This window comes from Trichechus manatus, unplaced genomic scaffold, assembly GCF_000243295.1.
Source record: "Trichechus manatus latirostris isolate Lorelei unplaced genomic scaffold, TriManLat1.0 scaffold00005, whole genome shotgun sequence".
NCBI classification, from domain to species: Eukaryota; Metazoa; Chordata; class Mammalia; order Sirenia; family Trichechidae; genus Trichechus; species Trichechus manatus.
The window spans coordinates 7,143,390-7,170,784 of NW_004443941.1; the positions used below are offsets into that span (position 1 = coordinate 7,143,390).

The 27,395-nt window shown below is 42.7% G+C and overlaps 1 protein-coding gene across 1 annotated transcript in view; it reads right to left on the minus strand.

Moving 5' to 3' along the window:
- EML6 (EMAP like 6) overlaps nt 1-27,395 on the minus strand; it is a 267,307-nt gene that overhangs the window by 47,079 nt on the left and 192,833 nt on the right. The window contains exons 21-25 of the mRNA XM_012556681.2: nt 25,676-25,817; nt 22,489-22,641; nt 22,182-22,313; nt 13,261-13,349; nt 8,751-8,927 (exon numbers count right to left, since the gene is read on the minus strand). Coding sequence (XP_012412135.1) covers nt 8,751-8,927; nt 13,261-13,349; nt 22,182-22,313; nt 22,489-22,641; nt 25,676-25,817 — 693 coding nt within the window. The remainder of the gene's footprint in view (nt 1-8,750; nt 8,928-13,260; nt 13,350-22,181; nt 22,314-22,488; nt 22,642-25,675; nt 25,818-27,395) is intronic.

The window sequence follows — 27,395 nt, forward strand, 5'->3', positions numbered from 1 at the left end:
ACAGGGTTGCTACATAAGATGGAAGAAAGAATACAAAGAAAGGTTCAGGGAAGAGGATTCTAAGAGGCAGACTGGGGTCAGAATCAGGCTGCAGAGGGAAGAGACTGATGCAGAGGAGAAAGAGAGAGGGAAAACTCTGGGCCACTGAAGCTACTTAACAAAGCTGAGGTTCTTCCAGTAGAGGGTGATTCAAGATTCCCAGAACAGGAAACAAGATCATTGCTCTAGAGAACAATGAAGAGAATCTGCAGGCTCTGGAAGGTGCCAGGGAACCAGCAGCCCCAGGAGGAAGAGGCTGGGAGGGACGTCTGGTGGTTCCCTTTGGGATCTGTGCAAGGAGCCTCGTGCACACCCACGTGGCCGTTCAGGTGAGCTGCCTTCCTGAGTCATCACGCTGAGTCATGCAATTCTGTTATGCTCATCAGGATTCACTAATTCACCACAATCCCCTTTCTTTCACTGAGTCATGAGAGGCTCGTGGGTGACAGAGCCAAAAGAGTCTGGAATGTCTCCAGAGTGCTGGTTATTTTAGGTGAGAGATTCTTGAGAATTTGATGAAAGCTATGGACCCTCTCCCCCAACTCACATTTCACACACAATTTCTCTGTCTGTAAAATTTACACACAAGGTTCCTCTAAACAATCAGTCTCTAGAGCCTCTGATGATCAGAGAAGGAAACGTAAGGACTTGAAGGCGCAGAGGATTTTTAAAAAAATGTCAGTGGTATAATGTGAGAAACAGTTTTAATTCTCCTTGAATCCAGATTTCTGGGGTCCGTGGAGTAAGGGTGACCCACCCAGGCCATTGCCCTGAGGTGATCTTTAGAACCTTGAGCCTTGAGCAGACTGGTCTCCTAAAAGTCACCTTTAAGTCAAACAATAGTCTTGCCAATTAGTAAAGACCGTTTTGCCTTGGGCATTTGGCTCTTTTGAATAATTATCAATGTGTAGTCGGTTCCAGGAGTCCTGGTGGCACAGTGGTTAAGAGCTTGGCTGCTAACCAAAAGGTCGGCAGTTTAAATCCACCAGCTGCTCCTTGTAACCCTATGAGGCAGTTCTACTCTGTCCTGCAGGGCTGCTATGAGTTGGAATCAACTCGGTGGCAATGGGTTTTTTTTTTTTAGTCAGTTTCAAGAAACAGAAACTCCAGAGTTGGGCTGGAAGCTGTGTTTTGGGGTAAAGTATTATTATGTAAACACTGTTCTGGCCCTGTCTCCATGGCAATGGTGATAAGATGGGGTATAAGGATCTTTGAAAGTTCTCTTATCTCTGGAACACTTTAATCAGAAGTGTTGCTTGATTTGCAAATCATATATTAAATAAACTTCAAATCAATTTTTACTATTTACTTACTATGATTTCAGTTTTAACAAGTGGAATGGCATAGCTTTGGAAAGGAAGGGAAGGTATGGAAAGCAATCAGCTAGCTATACTGATGGTGTCAAAGGACCGTGGTTTCAGGTACTAGAAAAGTAGATGGATTATGGCAAAGGGTAGAGTCTCCCGGGGGCCGGAGAGAGTATGGTTGTCAGGGGACTAACGACCTAATAGAGAAACCTTTAAACTATGAAACTGAACATTCTAAGGACACAGGCTTGTCATGGAAATAAAAATGCCTGGAAGAGCTGCCTAGTAACTAATGGGAAAGGACAGCAAGTAAAAAGGTCAAGGACAAGACTTGTGATCTCAGGTGTCTAACCAATGGAACTAGGATTTTGAACAGAGAGAGCTGTGTGGTAATAAGCTCTCATAGGCGTCACCAAGACTCAGTGAGGTGGAACTCACTGCTAGAACAGCAGTGGGATGGTGAACTTTGTTCAACACATCCAGGGCAGGTGGACTCTACAGCTGGGGGCCATGTACGTGGGAGGGAAAATCAGATAAAAAAACAAGAGGAGGAAGAGATGTGATACCCACAAAGAGCTTATACTGGGCCAGTGGTTTTCAAATACTTTTAAGCTATGAAACCATTTCTTCAATCAAAATCTTACACAGTACAATTCAAGAATAAAAAGAAGTACAAACCAATTTAAAATAAGGGACACGAGACTTGTACGAACACTTCACAGATGAAGATAAACAAACGTCCAAGAAGCACATGAAAAAGTGCTCACTATCATTAGTCATGAAGGAAATATAAATTAAAAATACAATGAGACAGCACCAGCCACTTCCCCAGGACAGCTATAGTTTATAAGTCTGACGATACCAAATGTTGGCAACGGGAACCCTCTTACGTCTTTGGTGATAATGCAAAATGGTACAATCACTTTGGGAAAATGCCTGGCAGTTACTTAAAAAGGTAAACATACACTTCTCCTTGACCCAGAATTCCACTCCTACATATTTACCTAACAGGTCAAGCATATAAAGACTTGTACAAAAATGTTCATAGCAGCTGTGTTACAATCAAAAACTGGAAAAGCCTAGGCATGTCTCAGTGGGTGAATGGGTAAACAAACTCTGTTATATGCACACAACAGGATTCCATCCAGCTATAAAGAACCCTCAGAACCCAAACTCATTGCCGTCAAGTCAATTCCAACTCATAGCAACCTTATAAGGCAGAGTAGAAATGCCCTATAGGGTTTCCCAGGAGCAGTTGGTAGATTCGAACTGCTGACCTTTTGGTTACCAGCCATAGTTCTTAACCACTTCACCACCAAGGCTCCAACTATAAAAAAGCACAGTTAAATATTCAGTATTAGAATTTAATATAAAACTGCTGTACAGCTCTTGGGAAGAAGGGTGAACTTAATGGATACAACATATTTCAACTATCAAAGGTATTTGAAGACGGTAAGTAAATATTAAGCCCTGTGCCCACACTCTGCTAGGTACTGCTGTGATACAAAACATGTTTAGGATTCAGGTCGGTTCCTTGAAAAGGTTACCAAGGGAACCATTATGGAAACAGACAGGCTATTTGTTTACTGTAATGTTTGCAATTTTTATTTTGTAGTAAATGAAACAAATACTAAATAATAGGAAAAAAAACAGGAATGGACTGTTGATACACGTGACAACATGAACGAATCTCAGAAACCATATCCGAGTGAAATAAGCCAGACACGAAAGAGCACCTGCTGTGTGAGTCCATTTCTGTGAAGTTCTGGAACAGGTAAAACCAACCGATGGTGGAAAGTGTCGGAACCACCGCTCCACCTGCAGGTGGAGTCGGTGTGGGGACTGACCCAGAGGGGCAAGAGGAACTTCCTGGGACGATGCTAATGTTCTGTATCTTGATAGGAGTTTGGGTTACACAGGTATACACTTGTCAAAACTCATCAATTGGAACGTTTAAAATTTGTGCATTTCACTGTATGTAAATTTTACCTTAAAAAGACCATAAACAAATGTTGGACTCTAGATAATGGCATGTATATTGAAACATTTAGGGGTAAGTGTCCTGATGTCGGTGCAGTTGTTAAGCGTTTGGCTGCTAACCGAAAGGTCAGCAGTTCGAATCCACCAGCTGCTCCTCAGAAACCCTATGGGGCAGTTCTATTCTGTCCTAGACGATCACTATGATTTGGCGTCGACTGGCAGCAATGGCTGTCATTTTTCTTGTTGCATCCTGATGTCTGGGGGCAGTGGTAGAAGTCTTCTCTTTGATGCGGGAGATGTGGGTTCAATTTCCAGCCAGTGCATCTCATGTGCAGCCACCACCCATCTGTTAGTGGAGGTTTGCGTGTTACTATGATGCTGAACAGGTTTCAGTGGTGCTTCCAGACTAAGACAGACTAGGAAGAAAGGCCTGGCAATCTACTTCCAAAAATCAGCCAATGAAAACCCCATGGATCACAACAGTCTGGTTCCATGGCACATAGGCTCGTGACGAGTTGGGGGCTGATTCAATGACAGCCAACAACAACAACATACTGATATCTACAATGTATTTGAATTACAGAATTTAGGTGGTCGGTTACTAGGAGTTCACTGTATCATTCTTTCACCTTCTCTGTGTGCTTGAAAATTTTCATAATAGAATGTTGAAAAAATCTTACACAAAAGCTCCACATACACAAAACAAAACGTACAGCTACTCTGGTTGAGGCACACAGCTCCTCCACTTTGGTCCCTGCCTTGCTTCCTGGGGTGGCCCCTGAGGCCCCTGGAACTCTCGAAGTCTAAGGAACACAGCTCAAAATGACTGGTACAGACAGTCCACCTGGTCGGCCTGAGCAGGTGGATATAAATCCCCAGAAGCAATAATAAGACTGGCACAGGGGCAGGATGCAATAGTACTAAGAGGGTTTCAACGATCTAAATATCTGTGGAAACCTCGGTCTACCAAGACCAGAGTATCACTAATGTCTTGATTTCTCCTGCTAGCGATTATCATTTCAAAAAAGTAGAAGCAGCAGCAAAGAAAAGTGCCCCCTTAAAGCTGAAAAACAGGAGGGGCTGGTAAGTGAAGGAGAAGTGATGGGTCATTGGGGAAGGTCACCAGGCTGCCTTGGAATTCGAGGTGGACAGTGAAAGGCACACTGGACATAATCGATGCATATCTTATGAAAAGATACCAAAAATGATGCTTTGAAAAGATACTAACAAATAGCCCTCTGAGGCAGAGAGAAGTAACAAACAACCCTCTGAGGCAGAGAGAAGGAAGGGCATCTAAGAAGGTAGAGTGGCTACAGACGGAACTGGGGTGTCCAGGTTGTGACTGTACTTGTTCAAACGACAGGTTTGTTGTTGCTATGTTGTTAAGCGCTGTTGAGTCGGTTCCGACTCATAGCAACCCTAAGTACTACAGAACGAAACACTGCCTGGTCCTGCGCCATGCCCACAATCGTTGCTATGCTTGAGCCTATTGTCGCAGCCACTGTGTCAGTCCATCTCGTTGAGGGTCTTCCTCTTTTTCACTGACCCTGCACTTTACCAGGCATGATGTCCTTCTCCAGGGACTGATCCCTCCTGATAACATGTCCAAAGTATGTAGGACGTAATGTCACCATCCTTGCTTCTAAGGTCCATTCTGGTTGTACTTCTTCTAAGACAGATTTGTTCATTCTTTTGGCAGTCCATGGTGTATTCAATATTCTTTGCCAACACCAGTTCAAAGGTGTCAGTTCTTCTTTAGTCTTCCTTACTCATTGTCCAGCTTTCGCATGCATACGATGTGATTGAAAATACCATGGCTTGGGTCAGGCGCACCTTAGTCTTTAAGGTGACATCTTTGCTTTTCTACACTTTAAAGAGCTTTTTTGCAGCAGATTTGCCCAATGCAATGCGTCTTTTGATCTCTCGACTGCTGCTTCCATGGGCATTGATTGTGGATCCAAGTAAAATGAAATCCTTGACAACTTCAATCTTTTCTCCATTTATCATGATGTTGATTATTGGTCCAGTTGTGAGGATTTTTGTTTTCTTTATGTTGAGGTGTAATCCATACTGAAGGCTATGGTCTTTGATCTTCATCAGTAAGTGTTTCAAGTCCTCTTCACTTTCAGCAAGCAAGGCTGTGTCATCTGCATTTTGCAGGTTGTTAATGAGTCTTCCTCCAATCCTGATGCCCCGTTCTTCTTCATATAGTCCAGTTTCTCGGATTACTTGCTCAGCATACAGATTGAATAGGTAAGGCAAAAGGATACAACCCTGACCTGCACCCTTCCTAACTTTAAACCATGAAGTATCTCCCTGTTCTGTCTGAGTAACTGTCTCTTGATCTACGTACAGGTTCCTCATGAGCACAATTAAGTGGTCTGGAATTCCCATTCTTTACAATGTTATCCATAATTTGTTATAATCTACACAGTTGAATGCCTTCGCACAGTCAATAAAACACGGGTAAATATCTTTGTGGTATTCTCTGCTTTCAGCCAGGATCCATCTGACATCAGCAATGATATCCCTGGTTCCACGTCCTCTTCTGAATCTGGCTTGAATTTCTAGCAGTTCCCTGTTGATATACTGCTGCATCCACTTTGGAATGATCTGCAGCAAAATTTTATTTGCAAGTGATACTAATGATATTGTTGGATAATTTCTGCATTCAGTTGGATCACTATTCCCAAGAAAGGTGATCCAAATGACCAGAGGAGGAGCAAATAACCTGGAATGAAGACACAAGTCTTGCACAGGCCTTTAAGTACAGCTTCAGGAAGGCTAAAGTAAAACACCAAGACCATTAAAAAGGATTTTAAAGATATATTTAGGGCTAGAAGAGAAACAGTGCAAAGCTAGGAACACTTCTTTAAATCAGGTGGTTTAATACAAACAGAAAGCAGATGTACTTATCTCCTCTGGTGGAGAGAATGCTCTTTAAACTGGAAAGGACAAAACAGAGCTCATTTACCTGAGTTCAGGTGCCTTTGTATGTGACCACAGAAACAATGCCAGTAAGAGCTGAGGGGCTTCCAAAAGGGGAGAGGTGGCATTAAACACACAAGTGTTCTTGCATCCAAATGGGAAAACAAGCAGACTGGCATATATTGATTCATGAGCTGATGCAACCCCTGGAAAATTCTAGGATGAATCATTACACAGAAGGTCGATATGCACTTCGAAGAGGAAGTAGTGGTTACCAGGTGGCCGCGGGGGTTCACTGTGAACTAACTCCCTCTCTTTTTAATGGTCGATATCAGAAGTAGAGATCAGGGATGCCAGAGACACAATCAATCAGCTCTTGGCAAGAAATCTGCCTACTCTTGAATGATGTCTTGTTGGAGTCGAGGTAGAAATGTGAGCTTCATGACGGTATAGTTGGATAGATTTAACTGTCTGTTACTTATTGAAGAACTTCAACTAAATGTGTAGATAAATCAATGGAACATCAAACCGAATTGGGATTTCTGGGAGTGGTTTTTGGTTGTTCTAATTTTTTGTTTTTTTTCGGCGGTTTAGAACTCACAGTTGTGATTAAGAACTCAGCAGATGACATGCTGTTGAAACAGAGCAAATATTTTGAAAGAGTATTTAAAAAATATTGACAGGATGGAATAATGAGATTCAATAAATAATATACAATTTATCTGGCACAAATGTAAAGTTATGCACTCAGAGTTTAGAAAGTCAGTTGTATAAGTACGGCACGAGGTGTAACCTGAACATTTCAGGAACAATATCTATGACTCAACTGTGTAATGGGGCAGCCAAAAGTTGACGCGATTTTAGTTTGATTTAATGCAAACGTTAAATCAAAAACGGCCCCACTGTACACTGAGTTGGTCAGATTACATCTGAAGCACTGAATTCAGCTTGAGATGAGAGAGTTTAAGATGGAACTGATAAAATGGAGGGAGGGGCCAGCTGGTAAAGAATCGGAAAACGACGGCACATGGGAAATGACTGAAGGAACGGAAGATGCTGAGGCTGGGGAAAACGAAACTTCAGGGAGTCAGGTAGGATCTTCCTTCATATGGAAGGCTGTTACAAGAGTGGGATTATTCAATGGCGGCTCAGAAGGCAGAACTAGGGCTAAAGGGAAGAGATTCCAGCTCAATTCAAAGAAACAATTTTAACAATTGGAGCCAATAAATGGAATGGGCTGCTTTGTGAGGTAGTAAGGTACCCATCTCTGGAAGTATGCTAGTGCAAGTTAGAAGAGCACTGGTCTGAGGAGCTGTAAAGAGATTCTCACTTTGCAGTCTGTGAGATATTGAGTTAGATGCTGCTGAAGGGCCTTCACGGAGGAATTCCATGCCATGAGCGTCTGACTCAAATTAGTAAACAGAATGTCAGGGAGGGTTTTGTTTTTTTTTGTGTGTGATTTAGGTGAAAGTTTACAGCTCAAGTCAATCTCTTATTCAAAAATTTATACACATATTGTTTTGTGACATTGGTTGCAATCCCGACAATGTGACAGCACACTCCCCCTTTCCATCCCGGGTTCCCTGTGCCCATTCGTCCAGTTCCTGTCCCTTCCTGCCTTCTCAACTTGCTTTTGGACAGGAGCTGCCCATTTGGTCTGTACATTTGATTGAACTAAGAAGTACGTTCCTCATGTGTGTTATTGTTTGTTATTTTCTGTTTTGTAAGCCTGTCTAATCTTGGTCTAAAAAGTGGACTTCAAGAATGGTATCAGTTCTGGGTTAGCAGAATGTCTGGGGGCCATAGTTTCAGGGCTTCCTCCAGTCTCTGTCAGACCAGTAAGTCTGGTCTTTTTTCTGAATTTGAATTCTAGTCTACATTTTTCTCCCACTCTGTCTGGGACCTTCTATTGTGTTCCTGTCAGAGCGGTCATTGGTGGTAGCCAGGCACCACCTAGTTCTTCTGGTCTCAGGCTGGTTGAGTCTCTGGTTAACGCAGTCTTTTAGTCCTTTGGGCTAATATTTCCTTGTGTCTTTGGTTTTCTTCATTCTCCTTTGCTCTGGATGGGATGGGACCAACAGATGTATCTTAGATGGCCACTTGTAAGCATTGAAGACCCCAAAAGCTACTCACCAAAGTGAGATGTAGAACATGTTCTTTATGAACTACGTTATGCCAATTTACCTAGGTGTCCCCCAAGATTATGGTCCCCAGACCCCAGCCCCGGCTACTTGGTCCCTCAAAGCGTTCATATGTGTCTGGGAAACTTCTATGCTTTTGCCTTGGTCCAGTTGTGCTGACTTCCCCCGTACTGTGTGTTGTCCTTCTCTTCACCGAAGAGGGAGGTTTTTATACAGCATAAGTAACAATGGTACCATAAATAACATTATGGATTGCTTATGCCTTCAAAATTTAAAAAGTCACTTAGATATGATTGGCAGTTTTAGGGTTATTAGTGAGACTAAGCAAGTATATATAATAAACATGCAACATTACCTTGACAGGGTATGAAAATAGCTTAACAAAACCAAAATCGTCTCCAGTGGCTAAGAGGGAACAGTCTTTGGTGAGACTGGCAGCATTCACATCGGTCACATCACTGTGTGCCGGCCAGATCCCCTCACAGGTAGGGCCCAGGACACAGGTCCATGTGTCCCACTCTATCTTCTCAATCTTAAAAAAAAAAGACAGTGAATTAACATATTTTTTCACAACCTAGAAAGGTTTTTTTTTTTTTTTTCAGTTGTTGTTTAATTGAAGAGAAACTATTTGAGGTGGAGTAGTTCTCAGCAATGATTTTCCAGCATCAACTACGTGTGTTGTATGCTGAGGTGCACAACTTCTAAGTTGCATACGTATTTAAAATGGTATTTGGATTGTCTTAATAAACCAACACTGCAGTCAAGTATCCAGATATTTGTCTTTAAATAAAACGAAAATTTTGGAATTGTGGAAACCCGACGATAATAAATAATATTAACAAAATAAAATAACTTTGTTATTACCTAGACATTTATCATTGTATAAGCCATAAGCTAGATCAGGGTTTCTCAACCTGGGCACTATTGACATTTTGGGCTGGAAAATTCTTTGTTGTGGGGGCTGTCTTGTGCACTGTAAAATGGTTTGCAGCATCCCTGGCCTCTACCCACTTGATGCCAGCACATCTCCCAAAGTTGTCCCCCCAAAAAACCAAACCAAACCCTTGCTGTCAAGTCAATTCCGACTCATAGCGACTCTGTAGAACAGAGTATAACTGCCCCATAGAGTTTCCAAGGAGCACCTGGTGGATTTGAACTGACAGCCTTTCGGTTAGCAGATGTAGCTCTTAACCACTGCGCCACCAGGGTTTCCAGGTTGTCCTCAGACATTGCCAAGTGTCCCTTGGAGCAAAATTGCCCCTGGTTAGAACCACTGAGCTAGATTAATCAACGGGGATGGTTGTTTAGCAAACTATTTTAAAAAGTTATAAGACATAGCTTTTTTTTTTTTTTTGGTATTGCTTCCTTGGAGGAAAGAGTAGTAAGACTCTGCAGTTAGCTTAATATCCTTTATGCTCTCGAGAAAATATCTTAAAAAATTGAAGAGCTGTTCCTATTGTATTGTCATGGATATAGATTTTATCCTTTTGAACTCATTTGTTTGAAATTCATGAATAGAAGATTTACAATTTGTATCGGTTAAAGCCATAAAATTGAGGCCTTTTTTTTTTCTTTTGCAACAACAACAATAATAACAATAACAACAAGGCAACCCTGTGTAGGAGGCTTTCCTGGGGGACATGGTCTCATTTCTCTTCACTCAAGATCTGCTAGTACATCTTAGCATTACAGCTTCTGTAGATGAGCACTTTAAAACAAGTATTTAAAAAATTATTAGAGAAATGTAGCTAAAATTAGCCCAGGCCACTCCCTTTGGATTGGATTGCACGTTGTTAAGGCACCTCGCCTCTTCTGTTCTCTGCTCACTTTCACTCCTTAGAAGAGAAATGACAGAACAGACGCAGCAGCCAGGACTTCAGTCACAACATGCTGAGGTGCTATGCATAGTTTTAGTCACTCAAACTTCCCCTTCTTTACTGTTCTGTGTTTCTTGTGGACAAACGCAGGGCTGGAACCAAAATGCTGTGACTGGCCCCGTCCGTGCCTTGGGGTGCCCCAGGCAAGGTCTCAGCCTGCATAACTTGAGGTGGTCCCCAAGGAATCACCTCAGCTTTCTGCGGTGGAAGTGGAGTCGCCCCAACCCCCTGGGGCATCCTAAACTGACTTACATAGGAAGAGAAACGGGGACACAGCTCCTGCTGATTCTAGAAGCAGGCTTTTCAACCACCGACTCCTCTCCAGGTTCCACATTGCATTCTGAGACCTGCCTTGTCCATTCCCAGTGACACCTCCCCAGGGCAGGAAAGGGGTGGGCAGGTATTGCTCAGCCTGCAGTCACCCAAACAGAACACCCTTAGCCACTTCTGGACACCCTGCTCTCCAGGGGAAGCGAATGTTTACTTTGTTGAAAGCCACAAAAACTGCATTTAAAATGGAGCCTTAAGAACAACCCACAAAACCTTAAAGTGTTAAATAAGCTTGTTAAGAACTCTGGAGCTTAGACAGAAGGACCCTATAGGACAGGGTAGAACTATCCCATAGGCAGTATAAGGAGCAGCTGGTGGATTCAAACTGCCAACCTTTTGGGTAGCAGCAAAGCTCTTAACCACTGTGCCACCAGGGCCCCACCTCCTCACCTCCCAGACTAGTGCTCTTTTATCTGCACCATGCTGCATCAGATGGGTTTCAAATGGACATTTTAATATTCGTCATATTAACAAGTTACTGGGTGACCTTGGAATTAGTTTTACCACAGCTGTTTCTTAAAAAAAGAAAATTTCTTTTTTGAAAAGGAGATTTTCCACATCCTTCCCACTCAGGTGAAGGGCCTGACAATGTTGGGACCCAAACAGCGAGCTGGTCCTGGGTGCTCCAGGCAGCAGCGATGGCAGGGAAGGTAGGCCCCAGAAACAGCAGCTGGAGGGACCCCCAGCCAATGCATCAGGAGCCGGCTCCTGGAATTACAGATGTGCACCCAGAGTGACAAATTCACTCTTCAGGGAAAGAGCGTGCTGTTTTGAGAAACCTTACAACACGAATTTCCCCTTGTGTGATATTCTCTTACATAATAACTGCTCCTCTGTCCCGAGTGGGCTACCTCCCCCTTCCACCATTTGGTTAAAATACAGTTTGCTTTATTAGACTTATTCTGGGGCACTAGAACAGGAAAAGAAAATACAGCTGACGTGATGTAGAACGACGCTGAAATACACAGTTAAAAATCTGAGTGGCCACGTGGTCAAGGCTGTGGCGTCTACACAGACCCCTCTAGCCTGGGATCACAGCTCCCTCGCTCTTTTACTCTCTCGGAATCTTAAGTTCCTTATTGTAAAATGAGGTTGACAATTGTCACTCGAGGCCGTAGTAAAGATTAAAATAAAGGTATATAAAGTACCTGGCACATTTGACATATGGCATAATTAAAAATATCCCTTACTAAAGGCTCTAAAATTTCTCCACATAAAAGTTAAAAACAGGACTGATCAAGTAAATAAATTTAAATTGGGGAGTAAGACCAATTAATCAATAAACAATTCCCATTAATACAATGTTGTTGTTAGGTGCCGTCGAGTCAGTTCCAACTCATAGCAACCCCATGGACAACAGAACAAAACACTGCCGGGTCCCGGGCCATCCTCACAAGTGTTGTTTGCTTGAGCCCATTGTTGCCTTCCAAGCTGAGGCGCTCATCTTGTGGCACTATATCAGACAACGTTCTGCTCTTACTCATAAGGTTTTCACTGGCTAATTTTTTCAGAAGTAGACTGCCAGGTCCTTCTTCCTAGTCTGTCTTCCTAGTCTGGAAGCTCAGCTGAAACCTGTCCACCATGGGTAACCCTGCCGGTATTTGAAATACTGGTGGCACAGCTTCCAGCATCACAGCAACACGTGAGCCACCACAGTATGACACAATGACAGACGTGTGAGGTAACACAATGCTACCATCCACAAAACCTTATGTTCTTTAATAGTGCACATACACTTCTTCTAGAAATACTGGAAACATTATGAGCAGATACTTGTCCGAATGTCTCAGGGAGTGCTTTACAGGCTGGGAGGGCTTACAATACTGGCAGACGGGAGCTACAGAGAGGGTGACCTGCTCAATTTCTTCCAGCAGATCACCGGCAACACTTGGCCCCCAGCAGCACCCTCTTCTCCCCACTTCCTTCTAAGAAAGCAACATTTCCTTTTCTTTCATCAAAGGCTACATAGCAAATAAATGAGTCAGACTTTCTCCAGGGACTAACGGGGCTTCTTTAGTGCTTAACCAGGCAACTTTCCCCCCTTCTAGTCATCAGGGTTCATTGTGTGGAAGCATTGTGCACACCCAGGAGAGGGATTCATTTACAAAGGGACCCCGCTTGAAGAAGGCGTTTGTTTATGGGTCCAGAATTTCCACCTAGGTACTCTTTTCAACAACGAAAACATCGTGCATGTGGTGTGAGGAAATGGCGGGGAAAGAACAGTTTGATACACCAGGATGGTCAGGCTGTGGATAGTTTTTATTCTGGAAAATAATTTCTCTTATTGTTGTTGCAAAATTATAAATAAATACTGAGAGAATATGACCCTAAAGTTCATAGAAAGTTTTGCATAAAAGCCATGCTGAATGGAAAAAATAACATACAGCCTCCAAACGGTTAACTTCGTCATGGTTTTCAGGGAGAAATCATTCAGCAGACAGCCCACTGTGCATTGCTGCCTCAGCGGCACAGTGAGTCCACGTGCCCTCCCTCCAAGAGGAGGAAACCGGGTAAAGCAAACAGATCCAAGAAATGATCAAGCTTAAAGGGACACTAAATGTAACCCATATTAGTGGTTAAGAATTGACACATTCATTAAAACACACATACTCAATCTTCATGAAATATTTTTTTTAAAAGCTGGTGCATGATGATTACCTCTGAAGGTCTTATTATATGCCGTTTGCCTCTCGGAGCTTCAAAAAAGAGTTGTTCTTTGGCACCTGAATTAACTTGCAGTAATTTTCCTGTTTATGACAGAATGAAGTAGACAGACAATTAAATTCTGCATCTATCTTTTTGTTATAAAATGACAAACATGCCTACAACTGTTTTGATTCATTTTAATCAAAGTCTCATAAATTGGGTAAATACCTGTTGAATTATTCCAAAGGGCATGCAAAGGCCATTACACGGGATGGTTCGTTGCCTCGATTCTGACTCATAGTAATCCTACAGAACACAGCAGAGCTGCCCCAGAGGGTCTCCAAGGCTGTAATCTTTACGGGAGGAGACTATCACGTCTTTCTCCCTCAGAGCAGCTGGTGGGTTCAAACCTCCCACCTTTCAGTTAGCAGTTGAGCACTTAATCACTGCACCACCAGGGATCCTTACATGGGATGGTACAAACCCCAAAGCTATGATTTTTAGAATATGGACCTCATAAAAGCTGACCTTGAACATCCTTCAAAACACAGAAGGATCACACTTGCTATGCTTTACTCTAGCTGTCTAATTGGAAGCAGCTGTAGTTTTCCAAAGTCTGACAAAAATCTATTTTTTGCTCGTTTTCCTTGTTGCATCCTAGCACAAAGATGAAGGAAAAGCAAACTGCTTGGCAAGAATTACGGCATGGGAAGTGAGATCCATGTTGTGAACATTTGGATCTGAATTCTCAGATCTGAATTCTAAATTTACCCTTTAAAGTTTAGAAACAGAAAGATAAGGACATACAAAACAAACCATAAATGCTCATTCCTGTTTTCCTTTAAAATGTGAAGAGAAATTCAAAACTTTCTCCAAATAAAATGTTAAGCAAAAGGAGTCTTTCAGTCTGATGTAAACTTGTAAAAGTTTGGACTCATCTTGATTATAATCATGTTGGAAAACACTCAGATTTCCTAGCCCCCTCCTACCACAGCAACAATTCTTCACCGTTTGAAGTTTAAATGACTCCAGGGATATACATTCTAGTAGTTTTTCATCATTTTTTTTTTAATTATGGAAAATTTCAAACATATATGAAAAAAACCCATTGCCATTAAGTCGATTCTGACTCATAGTGACCCTATAGGACAGAGTGGAACTGCCTGATAGGGTTTCCAAGGAACAGCTGGTGGATTCAAACTGTCGACCTTTTGGTTAGCAGCCGAGCTCTTAACCACTACACCACCAGGGCTGCAAACACATAAGGGAATAAGGAGAACAGCATGAAGAACCCCTAAGTGGTCACTGTTCAGCTCCCCCACTCACTCTAGATTACCTCAAAACAAATCGCAGACATCATAATATTTCATCTGTAAATAATTTGGCATAATGTCTCTAAAGGGTAAAGTCTTTCCAGCTCCCTTTTTTCTATAACTGCATAAATCATGTACGTCTTGAAATGTCCTTCTTGGAAACTTAATACCAAAATAAGAACTCTGTGGTTTATATCACATTCAATAGCTTTAAAGTAAAAAGGGATACCACCTAGATCTGAAATAAGCTTAGCTAACCCCCAGAATTTCCAGGTCCATTTCTAAGTGACTAATTAAAAAACAAGGTTCTCTCATTTCTTGACTTAATCATGTCTAATTCGGTGAATTAGAGTGATGAGTGGGTTTTGCCTTTGGCTCTGAAGAGCAGCACATTTGAAAATGTTTCCCCTGAACGAAGCACATTTCTCCTGACTTAATAGGTTTATTGTTAGGTGCCGTCGAGTCCATTGTGACTCGTAGCGACCCTATAGGACAGAGTAGAACTGTCCCATAGGGTTTCCAAGGCTGTAACCTTTACAGGAGCAGACTGCCACATCTTTCTCCCATGGAGCCGCTGGTGGGTTCGAACTGCTGACCTTTGGGTTAGCAGTCGAGTGTTTAACTACTGCGCCACCAGGGCTCCTTGACTTTATGGTTATACATGTACAAATAAGAAAAGAGAAAGGGGAGTTAAATTAGCTTTGGGAAATCCTGGTGGCGTAATGATTAAGAGCTATGGCTGCTAACCAAAAGGTCAGCAGTTCGACTCTACCAGGTGCTCCTTGGAAACTCTATGGGGCAGTTCTACTCTGTCCTATAGGGTTACTATGAGTCGGAATCGACCGAATGGCAACGGGTTTTTTTTTTTTTGGTTATTTAGCATTAAGAGAGAAAATGAGTAATCAATACTTTTCTAAATATATCTGCCAAGTAATTATATTTTTAGGACTCTGAAGAGTGATTGTAAATAGCAAAGGATATGGAGAAGTATTAAAGGGTTCAATTAAAACTTCTTTGAATGTGGCTAATTTTAGATGATTTTTGGCCATGAGATACTGAGAGAACTCAGAGGACCGTAATTCTCAAACCAAACAACTCACTTTACACCATAGTTTCAAAGATGTTACTTCACTTAAACACACACACACACAAACTATTCGAACAGCACAGTGAAGTACTCCAGGATTACAATAATGTTAGAACATTTAAACACACAGGCAAGTCCAGAGTGCTGTGCAGCACAGTAGACAGCATGTGGGCAGCTGCCTGGCCCTGCCTGCTTCCGCGAGAACGGTTCCCCCACCCCACCGTGGGCAGGCCCCTGTTGTGGTGTTTGTACTCCACAGGTGGACGTTCATCCAGAGATGGGGCTGGGTGATCAAATTGTCTCTCCTGGGGATTTGGAATCTGGAGGCTGAGAGAATCAGTGGTGCCTAACTGGAATGGGATGTAGACTTTGGGACCGAGGGTGGCATTTGGGGGCAGCCAGGACTGGGCCATACACAGTAGGGAAAGCCTTGCTGTGCAGAGAGGGGCCAAAAGCAGACCCCAGACACAGAAATGGAGGCTGAGAGGATGTTGCTCCAGAGCAGGAGAGGAACTGTCTACTTGGTTTCTGAGTCTTCCAGTTCATTCTTAAAGCCAGTTCCTCAGGAGGTGTGTTGCTTCCTGCTCTTGGATTCTAGGAAATAACCCTATATCTTTCTAATAAACTCATGCTTTATTATTATTTTTTTAACTTATGCTGGTTTGAGTGGGTTTTTGCTTCTTGCAACCATGAATGTGAAGAAATAAGATACATCCACTCCTCACTTATCAACATGGTTAGGTTCCAAAGACCAGGTCGTTAGGAGAAAATGGAACATGACCACATCAGATCACAAAATGGAGGATGACTACATCATTACACAACTGCCAAACCACTGAGAATCATGGCCTAGCCAAGCTGACACATAACCTTAACCATCAACGCCACCGTTACTCTTGCCTCACACCTTGGCGTTCGTTACTGCCAGATATACGTTGTTAATGCGTAAAATAGTCATAGTAGATTTTTTACTAGTATCACAAATGCGAAATGATGGATAACGAGATGGTAAGTGAGTAGAAGGGTATATACATACTTGTTGATTCTAACTCATAGCAACCCTACAGGGCAGAGTAGAACTGCCCCATAGGGTTTACAAGGAGAATAATCCATATACAATTGCCCCTGAATAATGGGAAGCCTATTCGTTCAGCGTCTTCACATTTTTATTCACTAGACATGTCTACTCACACAGAATACCAGAATTTAAAGAGACAAATGTCCTCATTACTAAGCAGACATAGTAAGTCACATATCTTGAGGTATAAAAAGCTTTACAGTTCACAAAGTGTTTCACTTACATCATCCTGGTTGACACAAGTTACAATAATTTACAAGTTAGAATAATTCCAAAATTGGTACTAAATGTAGCAAACACATCAGGCCACTTGCAATGACAATGGGAATGAGATGTCCTATTATGGCCTAAACTGCTGATTGGTAAAAGCTCTTATACTCCTGATACCTCTAGAAATGAGCAAAGAATAGCTAGAAAACTCTTCTGTGTTCTGCCTCTTGCCATATATTGTTTTCTTTCTTAAGCATTCCACGGGGGAGCTTCCATTCAGAGGTGGCTGATGTTGCTGCCAACACCAGATACACTTTTCTGTTTCCCAGGACCTGGGTTGCCACGGACACGAGAGGCTGCTGGGGCTGGAGGCTGGGCCAGTGCCTACCCCTGACAAGCTGGCTGGCTCCAACAAATGGACAAATGGTTTCACTGGTTTTGATAGGATCAAAGAATGAAACGGATCCCTGCTCCTAAATTCTGCTCTCTACTCTTGCGAGGCCCTAGGGACCTTGCTGTGAAAAGCCAGGCTGGTCGCGAGGCAGCGTGACACATTCTCCAGGTCAGATGTTTTAGGAACTGGGAGATCAGGAGCCCAAGAATACCGATATGACACATGCCTCAAGGCTAATGAAACTGGAATTACATCAGGGAAGGTTCTCAGGCACATTTGATTTTTTTTTCTCCAGATGGTATGATTCCTTCCTAAAAATCAAAAGCATTCTATTCTTTTTTTTCTTTTTAATTGTGCTTTAAGTCAAAGTTTACAAGTAAAGTTAGTTTCTCATAAAAAATTTATACACACATTGTTATGTGACCCTAGCTGCTATCCCTATAATGTGATAGCACACTCTCCTTTCCATCCCAGATTCCCTGTGTTCATTCAACTAGCTCCTGTGCATTTCTGCCTTCTCATGTCGCCTCCGGACAGGAGCTGCCCATTTAGTCTCATTTAACTACTTGAACTAAGAAGCACACTCTTCACAAGTATCATTATATGTCTTATAGTCCAGTCTAATCTTTGTCTGAAGAGTTGGCTTTGGGAATGCTTTTAGCGTCCGGGAGCCATGTCTTCTGGGGTTCCTCCAGTCTCAATCAGACCATTAAGTCTGGTCTTTTTACTAGAATTTGAGTTCTGTATCCCACTTATCTCCTGCTCTGTAAGGGATTCTCTGTTGCATTCCCTGTCAGGGCAGTCATTGGTGGGCACCATCTAGTTTTTCTGGTGTCAGGCTCAGGAGTCTCTGGTTTGAAAGCATTCTATTCTAAGTCTCAGTCCATAGAAGCCATCTGTCCAACATCCTCATCTGATGGATTGGGATACTGAGGACGAGGGGTGAGATGGCTTTTCAAAGATCTCAGCCTCCTCATTCCCAGTGCCCTTTCCACCACCCTGAGCTCTAGTTGGAGAACAAGGCTGGCCCTGGGTGGTGGTAAAAGCTGTCTTTGAGTTGCCTCCGACTCATGGCGACCCCACGCACTACAACAGAACGAAACATTGTCCAGTCCTGCACCATCTTCACGATCATTGGTATGCTTGAGTCCATTGTTGTGACCGCTGTGCATTTTGAGTGCCTTCCAACCTAGGGGTCTCACCTTCCAACACTACATTGGACAGTATTCTGTGTGATCCATAGGGTCTTCATTGGCTAGTTTTTGGAAGTAGATTGCTAAGGCTTTCTCCCTAATCTGTCTTAGTCTGGAAGCTCCGCTGAAACCTGTCCACCATGGATGACCATGCTGGTATCTGAAATACCAGTGGCACAGCTTCCAGTATCACTGCAACATGTATGCCATCAGGTATAGACAGGTGGTGGTGGTCCTTGTTAAAATTATGTAAATAGTGAGGTTTGCCTGTCTCTCCTCAAAGTGATGACTCCATGTTGAGGACCTTTGTTCAGCCCCTCACCCAGGCCCCTCCATGGAAGCCCCACTGATCCTGGTCAAGATCTTGTTTTTTTATCCAGAGACTTACTTCTCTGTCTATCCCTAGCACCCCACACAGGGCCTACACATTTGCAGAATAAAACAACTCCTCCACTCAAAACGCACCCATTATATGTCCCATTTTCTCTTGGTCCTTCACTTCTTAATGTGAAAATGATAATGGGTTTTAACCCCTACCAGCCACTGTAATGGCGGGATTTCATGTTTTGTCTCAGGTATTATGTGTGTTAGGTGGATTCTAAATAAAAGTCGCCTTCCTCCACTGTACCTATGCATAAGGCTGGCCTGACTGCTCTAAATCTGCCTCTCGAGAGGGCAGATCTAGGGATGTTAGCGAGAGAATAGAGAGGGGAAAATCATTGCTTTTTTTTTTTTTAAACAATAAAGCAGAGAATAATATAAAAGACGGAGTACGACAAGCAGCTGCTTCCACTCCCCCCCTCTTGGCCTCCCCGGCTCCCAGATAATCCTCAGGCACTGGTGTCTGGCCCAGTCACAAGTGTTGACCTACGCTCTGGGCCTGTGTCCAGCACTGCCCTGACATGAAGGTGAGAGGAACTTATCTGATCTCCCTTTGCCCTTGTTTAGATTTGTACCTCTTACAATCAGTCACACGCCTTCTTCTCGTCTAGTGCACTCTATAAAACCCCTGCAGGTTGTAAAGCTTAGTGAAGTACAAACTCCAGGGCAGCAAGTACAGCAACTATACACTCACCTGGTGGGAGGATTACCAAGCCCCATTCTACACCCACTACTTTGAGAAATACTTGAAACAAAATATTCTGGCATCTCTGAAATAACCTCTTTTCGGTCGAAGCCTTTACCATCTCTCTTTCTCCTGGTTTATTTTAGCTGCTCCCCAACTCCAGGCTCATTCACCCTCCCCAAAGTGGTGGGGGACACCCCACTCCAATTCCCTGAGAATTAGGTAATGTCTACAGGGTAAAGTTCAGTTGTGATTGCTAGCACGACACACAAGTACCTCTCCACTTTCACTTCCTTACACACCCTCAGCCACCCAGCATTAATCACTGTTTCTTAATCACTCCATGTTCTTCCCTCCTCGTCTCTGCACACACCATGTTCCCTTTGCCTGGAATGCTTTTCCTAGCCTTCTCCATCTGGCGAATTTTTGCTCATCTTTCAAGATCCATCTCAAAGGTCACTCCTTCTATGAAGGTTCCCTGATTCCCCAGGGAACTTTCTCTTTAGAGCACCCGTTTGGCTTAGTGGTTTTCTATCACAGTGGACTAAACCTTCTTGAAAGTTGGGACTCTGCCCATCTCTAAATGCCCGCTCCAGACTCTAATGTCAGCCAAGTCCCTGGGATAGGATTTAAAAGTGACCCATTGGATGACACCAAAAGCAAGAGCAACAAAAGAAAAAACAAATAAACTGGACTTCATCAAAATGGAAAACTTTTGTGCATCAAAGAACTTTATAAACAAAGCGAAGAGACAATCTACAGAATGGGAGAAAATACTTGGGATTCATATATTTGATAAGGATTTAATATCCAAAATACATAAAGAACTCCTACAACTTAACAACAAAAAGACAATCTAATTTAAAAAATGGCACAGGACTAGAAAAGACATTTCTCCGAAGAAGATATACAAACGGCCAATAAACACACGAAAAAGTGCTCCAGGTTGTTAGTTAGTAGGGAAATGCAAATCAAAAGCACAACGAGATATCACTTCATCCCCTCTCAGATGGCTATAATCATAAAAATGGAAACTATCACATGTTGGCAAGGATACGGAGGTGCATTCTCGTGGGACTGTAAAACGGCGCAGCCGCTGTGGAAAACACTGGCAGTTCCTCAAAAAGTTAAACACAGAATTACCATAAAACCCGTTGCCTTTTAGTTGATTCCAACTCATAGCAACCCTATAGGACAGAGTAGAACTGACCCATAGAGTTTCCAAGGAGAGCCTGGTGGATTTGAACTGCTGACCTTTTGGTTAGCAGCCGTAGCACTTAACCACTACGCCACCAGGGTTTCCAGAATTACCGTTAGACCCAGCAATTCCACTCCTAGTATATACCCAAGAGACTTGAAAGCAAGGATTCAAACAGATACCTGTACGCCAATGTTCACTGCAGCATTACTCACAATAGCTGAAAGGTGGAAACAACGCTAGTGTCCAACAACAGAAGAATGGATAAAGAAAAGGTGATCTATTCCTACAATGGCATATTATTCAGCCCTAAAAAGAAATAATGTCTGGTACATGGTATAAATACGGATGAACCTTGAAAGCATTATGCTGAGTGAAAAGAGTCAGACATAAAAAGACAAATGTTGTATGGTCCACTTCTATGAAATATCTAGAATAGAAAATGCATAGAGACAAAAGTAGATTAGTGGTTACCAGGGCTGGGGGGAGGGGGTTGGTTTATTGGGTACAGAACAAACGATAATGGGTTTGGGATGATGAAAAAGTTTTGGAAATCAATAGCATGACAATTGCACAACATTGTGAATATAATTAATGTCACTGAAGCTCACACTTAAAGTGGTTAAAAAGGTCAATTTTATAGTATATATCTCTTACCACAATTAAAAAAAAAAAAGGGACCCACCCTATAGCACTGATGCTCCACCCTGGCCCACGCTCAGCTGGTCCCTCTGACTCCCCAGTTCATGCCCCCATGCCTTACCCAGTGTGTGCCCTCATATTATGTAAGTACGAGTATGTCTCCCTCACTAAATCATAAACTCCGTGGAGAGCAAGAACTCTGTTCTACTCATTTCTGTGTCCTCCACATTTCCTGGCTTAAGACTTTGCCCACGGTAGAAGCTAGATTTTTTTAAACTAATAAATAGACCAATCCCTGCGGCATTTGTGGGCATGACCTGGAGGAGGGAGGGGTAGGGAGTTCTGGAGAGCAGAGAAACTCTAGGTGAGCTGAAGGGAGCTATTGACCTCTGTCTGCTTAAGGCTTCTTGGAGGGTTCTCCAGGGGGCGGAGCTTGGGTAGGAAAAAGGGGAGCTGTTAGGAGGAGACAGGTGAGGCTCCGATGGTGGCCGAAGGCATCAGATAGCCCCAACAGTCTTAAAAATCCAATGGCTTGAACGAATCATAATACCAGTAAAGGATGGAAAAACACTTAAAATATTAACAGCAGTTGTCTCTGGGTTGTAAAATTACGGCCATGATCATTTTGTCATGGGGTTTTCCCCCTATTTTTCTAAAGCTCAACTTTCAATCTCTCTGGAAACAGCATATAAATTGACATAGATTTTTTTAAAAAACAGAAATTAGATTTAAAAAGTCACAATATACTCTACCTCTAGAGTCCCAGTCGATATGTGTGATATAACTTGAAGCGCCTCTACAGATGCCAACCCTTTTGCTTGTGAGGACATTGTAAATATCCACGAAGTTATCGTGGGAGGCCACGGCCAGGTATTTTCCTGTATCTACAAAGAAAAATGTGCAGTTACCACCCAAACTTTGCATATGGTAATTTACTTCCAGGAACTTGGCCTTTTAAAATCGGGAAAAGGTCAAGGAAACATTTAAAATAGTCCACTCTTGTAATTTTTAATATTCCAAGACTGTGGTATTTTAAAAAGCAGGCGCTGTCATCTTCACCTTTTGAAAATTTAATATCAGAGATCATTTCTTTTCTGTGATGGAAGGAGACCATGTCTTCCACAGTGTCAGCATTTACGACCAGGAAACTCCCATCGTTCAAACCAACTGCTAAGGCTTTCCCATCAGGGGAGAAGGCACAGCATCTTCCACCTACAAAGAGTCCCCAAGGAACATTGTTACCACCCAGGCCTTCAAGTCAAGCAAACTAAATAGAGAGAGTGAGAGATTATCATATGTGCACTGTGCGTGTACATGTAACTGTGGTTTTAATTTACCACTACATTTGTGAGCAGAACTAAAGCTTCATAATTGAAACATCTCTTCTCCCCAAATCCAAGGAAAATGATCATAATGTCAAAAATACATTTTCAATTTTTATGTGGCTTGTCCATTCAATTTTTTTAGTATCTGAATACCTGGGGTTTTCAGAAGACAGGTGGAATGAATGGAGGAAAGGAGTGAAGGAGTAACACACCTGTATCTTTGCCATCAAGAAAAGAGGTGACCTTTAAGAAGGTGAGCTGTGTAATATAATCTCCAGAAACCAGTTTTTGGGTATCATGCCTTACACAGAAAACTTGCTCGAGAGAACTTAGCAGTTCTACTGTTAGACATCCAATCCTGAAATCCATGGATTATGATGCATAATTCTGGTGTGAAAGATCTTGTTCCTGTCTCTTCTGTCATGGAGAGGATGGGATATGAACACCATCCTCTCATGGCTGCATTGGGCTCATGAGTGGTGATTTCCATTGCTTTGTAGGGTCATGGGGGACATTTCTGTGTGAGAGTATATAGACTTTGTGGGGGAATGTTTAATAAGAATTTCATTTAAAAATATGCCTCCACCCCACTCCCCCATTCTCTTATTGCAAGACATTAGTAAGCACAGCCCAGGGATGGGACAGTAATGCGGACATTTCAAACCACTGATCTCCCTTACAAATCCCTCTATAGTGTTCATGGTACGCAGAAAGCTACTTTCATATCAGTAACTTTAAATTGGAGCCCTGGTGGAGCGGTGGTTAAGAGCTTGGCTGCTAACCAAAAGGCCAGCAGTTTGAATCCACCAACTGCTCCTTGGAAATCCTATGGGGCAGTTCTACTCTGTTTTATAGGGTCTCTATGGGTAGAAATCGACTCAATGGCAATGGGTTTGTTGTCGTTTTTTTGGTTAACTTTAAATTGGATTATCTAAATTGCATCTTCCTTCCTTCATTCACTCGGCAAACACTTATTTAGCCATCATAAGTCAGCACAGTGCTAGTGCTGAGAGAATAAAAAGGCAAGACTGCCCCTGAGGAGCGTTATCGAGATTAGAGTAACCATATAATTTATTGTCCAAACCAGGACACTTCTGAGAGTAAAAGGGAGGACTATTGATAATTACACCATGATAACAGGCATAAACTGAGATGAATGGTTATCCTAGCTAAGATACGTCAACAGTTCTCATTTTTAATCTACGGAATAAAGTCCATTGGGCGATACTCAAGTCCCTCACAGTGAAGACTTGGTCTGTCATTTCCCCAGTATAAACTACTGGCCCAATGATTCAGTCCTGTAGTGGTTGAGAGCATGAGCTATGAAGTCAGACCTGGGTTGGAATCCTAGCTCCTCCGCTTACCAAGGCCCGGAAGTGTGGTGTAAGGAAAAGAAAATGCAGAGGGAAGCAGCGTCACACAGTAACCATAGTTGGGCTCTCTGAAGCCACGCTGTCTGGGTTTGAATTCAGTTCCACCACTTACTAGTTGTGCGACTTCAGGCAATCTACTTAAATTCTCAGTGCCTCAGTTTCCCAATCTGTGAGCGGTAATAATAACAACCTTACTCACTGGGTCTCATGCAGACTTAACCGTGACATGGTGGTACAGTTATTGCGGTAGCAATATTAACCACCATCATTGTTACTACTGTCACGGCACCTTTTTTCATTTTATCCCCCTATAATAAGCTCTACATCCTTCTACCTGTAAAACTACTCAGCACAAATATTCCCGGGCCACATCCCAAGCTCATCCTTTCCTATCTTAAGAACTTTTATGGATCCTTGAACCTTCCTTCTCATGTTACCTCCTGATGAATCTGTCCCTGGGTGTAGGCCTTCTCCGGGCCACCGTAGTACCTTGTTTGTGCCTGATGTCGTTTGTCTCTCCACAGCCATTCTCCACCCTTCTGCACCCAGCCCTCTGCCAGAGGCTGGTCTGCATCGAAGGTATCAATGGGCTTCCTTGCCCTCGAGCTTCTCGCTTCTGGTTGGGTTTGGCCAAAGGGGAGTACGGGCAGGGATGAGGGAGGAAGGAAGACAGAGAGGTTGGGGCATTTCTTCCCCCAGTGACCTCCCTGCAGGGTGGCTGTCTGCTGAAGGGCACGTCTCCTGTCAGGCTGCTGTCTCACACAGCTCTCACTTCCACGATCCCTGCAGGTACCTCCTCTTCTTGTCTCTTCAGGCCCAGGGCTGGTAACAGTACCCACTGTCACTAGCTGCATGGTGCTGCACTATCCTTGGTCATTTCCCTACACCCCACCCACCCCTTTATAAAACAGTCCCTATTTCAGACTCTCCTCAGACTGCCAATTTGAACGGCCATCTGTTGCTGGGATTCTGCTCAAATCTTGTCCATCTCTGACACTAGAGATGAGACTACTCAATTCATCTTGGTATCCCTAGTGGCTGACCCATCGAAGCTACTCGGTAAATTTGCTGAATTTGTGCTTCTGAGTATACCTCTTAGAGCAGACAGGTGTTCCAGTGCATATAGGTGTTACTCACTGCTTGATATTAAATATTATTTTGTCTCTACATAGCTGATCTTTGATTTTCAGTAATAAAATAAGTTCTGGAGACTGTCAGACATAAAGATAAACAGCATTCTTTACAAACTCATGCGTTTCAGCTAACTCCCACAGCTCTCAATGAGAAGAGGAAGGACATATTGCCCCCAGGTGGCAAATGTCTGTGTAGTGCAAGAAAAATGAAACGAACAATAGAGCTGGTGCTCCTTGGATCAAGCCGTCCTTCTGGAATAACTCTCTAGCAACACACATTGAATTCCCACTGCCTGGTGTAGTTTCTGGCATATAACAGGTGCATCAATAACTATTAATTGAATGAATGTGTGAACCCAACACATTCTGCTGTTCGTAAGTACTTTTTGCAGATGTGCGAGAGGATGCCATTTACCTTTTTTGAGCTTGCGCACTGCCAGCATGCGGTGCTGGGAGGACAGTTCCCAGATCCGGAGCGTTTTATCATCGCTCACTGTAGCACAGATGGGCAGGAGAGGGTGAGCTGCCAGCCCCCACACTTCTCCTTCCATGTGTCCCTGGGGGAGAGGAAATGGGCTGACATAAGCTCGTTTCATGCTTCTTGGCTAGCCCTTCTCCAGCCTGGTGCTGCTATTCAGCCTCAGAGTATCCCAGGCAGGTTCAAATCTGAATAAACACAGCTTGGGCTGCCTTGAGCCCTAACAATTACACTGAATAATTTTTCATTTGAACTTGAAGCTACAGCTGGGCCGACGTGATGCTAAAACATTCACTGGGAGAGCGAAACATGGACTCATTGCTTAGTGGTTTTGTTTAGATGATGCCAAACATGGTATGATTTGAAAACACCTGGGTGAACAGTGAAATGCCCTCGTTTTATCCTGTTATCTGACACAGTATACACCCACCGCCTAGGAAAACAGCTTAGCACAATGACACAAGTTACTTCCTTCAATATAGCCACATTGGAAAGATGTAGGCATCACCTATATTTGTCAGCAGAATTGGACAGCAATATTCTCGTCAATTTAATGCTATTTTACTACTTTGAAGGCATAGCATTTGACAGAGAAGAAGTAAAGAGAGGTAAATTTTCACTTCAAGTGTCCTGGGTGCAGTTCAGGCTCAACATTTGTTCACAATTTGGTCTATCCGTGTGCCAACAGTGAACATCAGAAAATTGAAACGTGCTTAATCTTCATTGGAACAGCTTCTCATAACTATATCTTATCATAAACACACTTAACTGGTTTGAATAACTGAGATAAAACCATATTTGTTAAAAAAATGAACACTTAACAGGGAGAAAATGAGTCAGACTCACATAACTCATCACTCGATAAAGCCATGTAAATAACAGATTGGTGCTGTAAAGCAATAAAACAGACCAGAGCAATTGTTTATGAATTTCTGCTTTTAATGGCTAATTATAAAAAGGCTTTGCTTAGTAAAGCAAAAACGAAGTTCATGTGTAGGCATATGAAAGGTGTTTGTAGCTGGAACACTTTGTGGAACAGGTGGCTTTCCAAGGAGAAACCGGATGATTCAGGTTTAACTGGGAAGCTGTTTGAGCAAAACAATAATTTGGCAGAAGATAGAAAGTTCCAAATACAGCTGACATCCAAGTATCTGAGATAATGAGGGGCCAAATAGTGTTGACTTTGTTTTTGAATTTATTGGATTTGGGGGCACAATATATCGCTAGTTTTCTATTCTCTTCAGAAGCCACCACTCCAGGGTCTTGGTCAGAAAACCGGTCAGGTGTCAACCCGCCGTTTGCTGAAACATCTCAGTTGGTATTCTGTCAGTTCCTGCAGGCTTGTTTTTCGCCAGTGCCTTCAGTGCAGCTTGGACTTCTTCCTTGAGTACCGACGGTTCTTGATCACATGCTGCCTCCTGAAATGGTTGAATGTCGACCAATTCTTTTTGGTACAGTGACTTTGTGTATTCCTTCCATCTGCTTTTCATAGAAATCTTATAGTATAACTTAAATCATATTGCAGTTTGAGTCTTACAAAACATTTAGCATTAAAGCATGCATGGAAACAATTTAAACTCTTAAACATTTGGAGATTAAACAGAAAGCAGCATTTACTTTTCAATAAAGGAAGTAAGAAGTTATGGCCAGAAAAAAA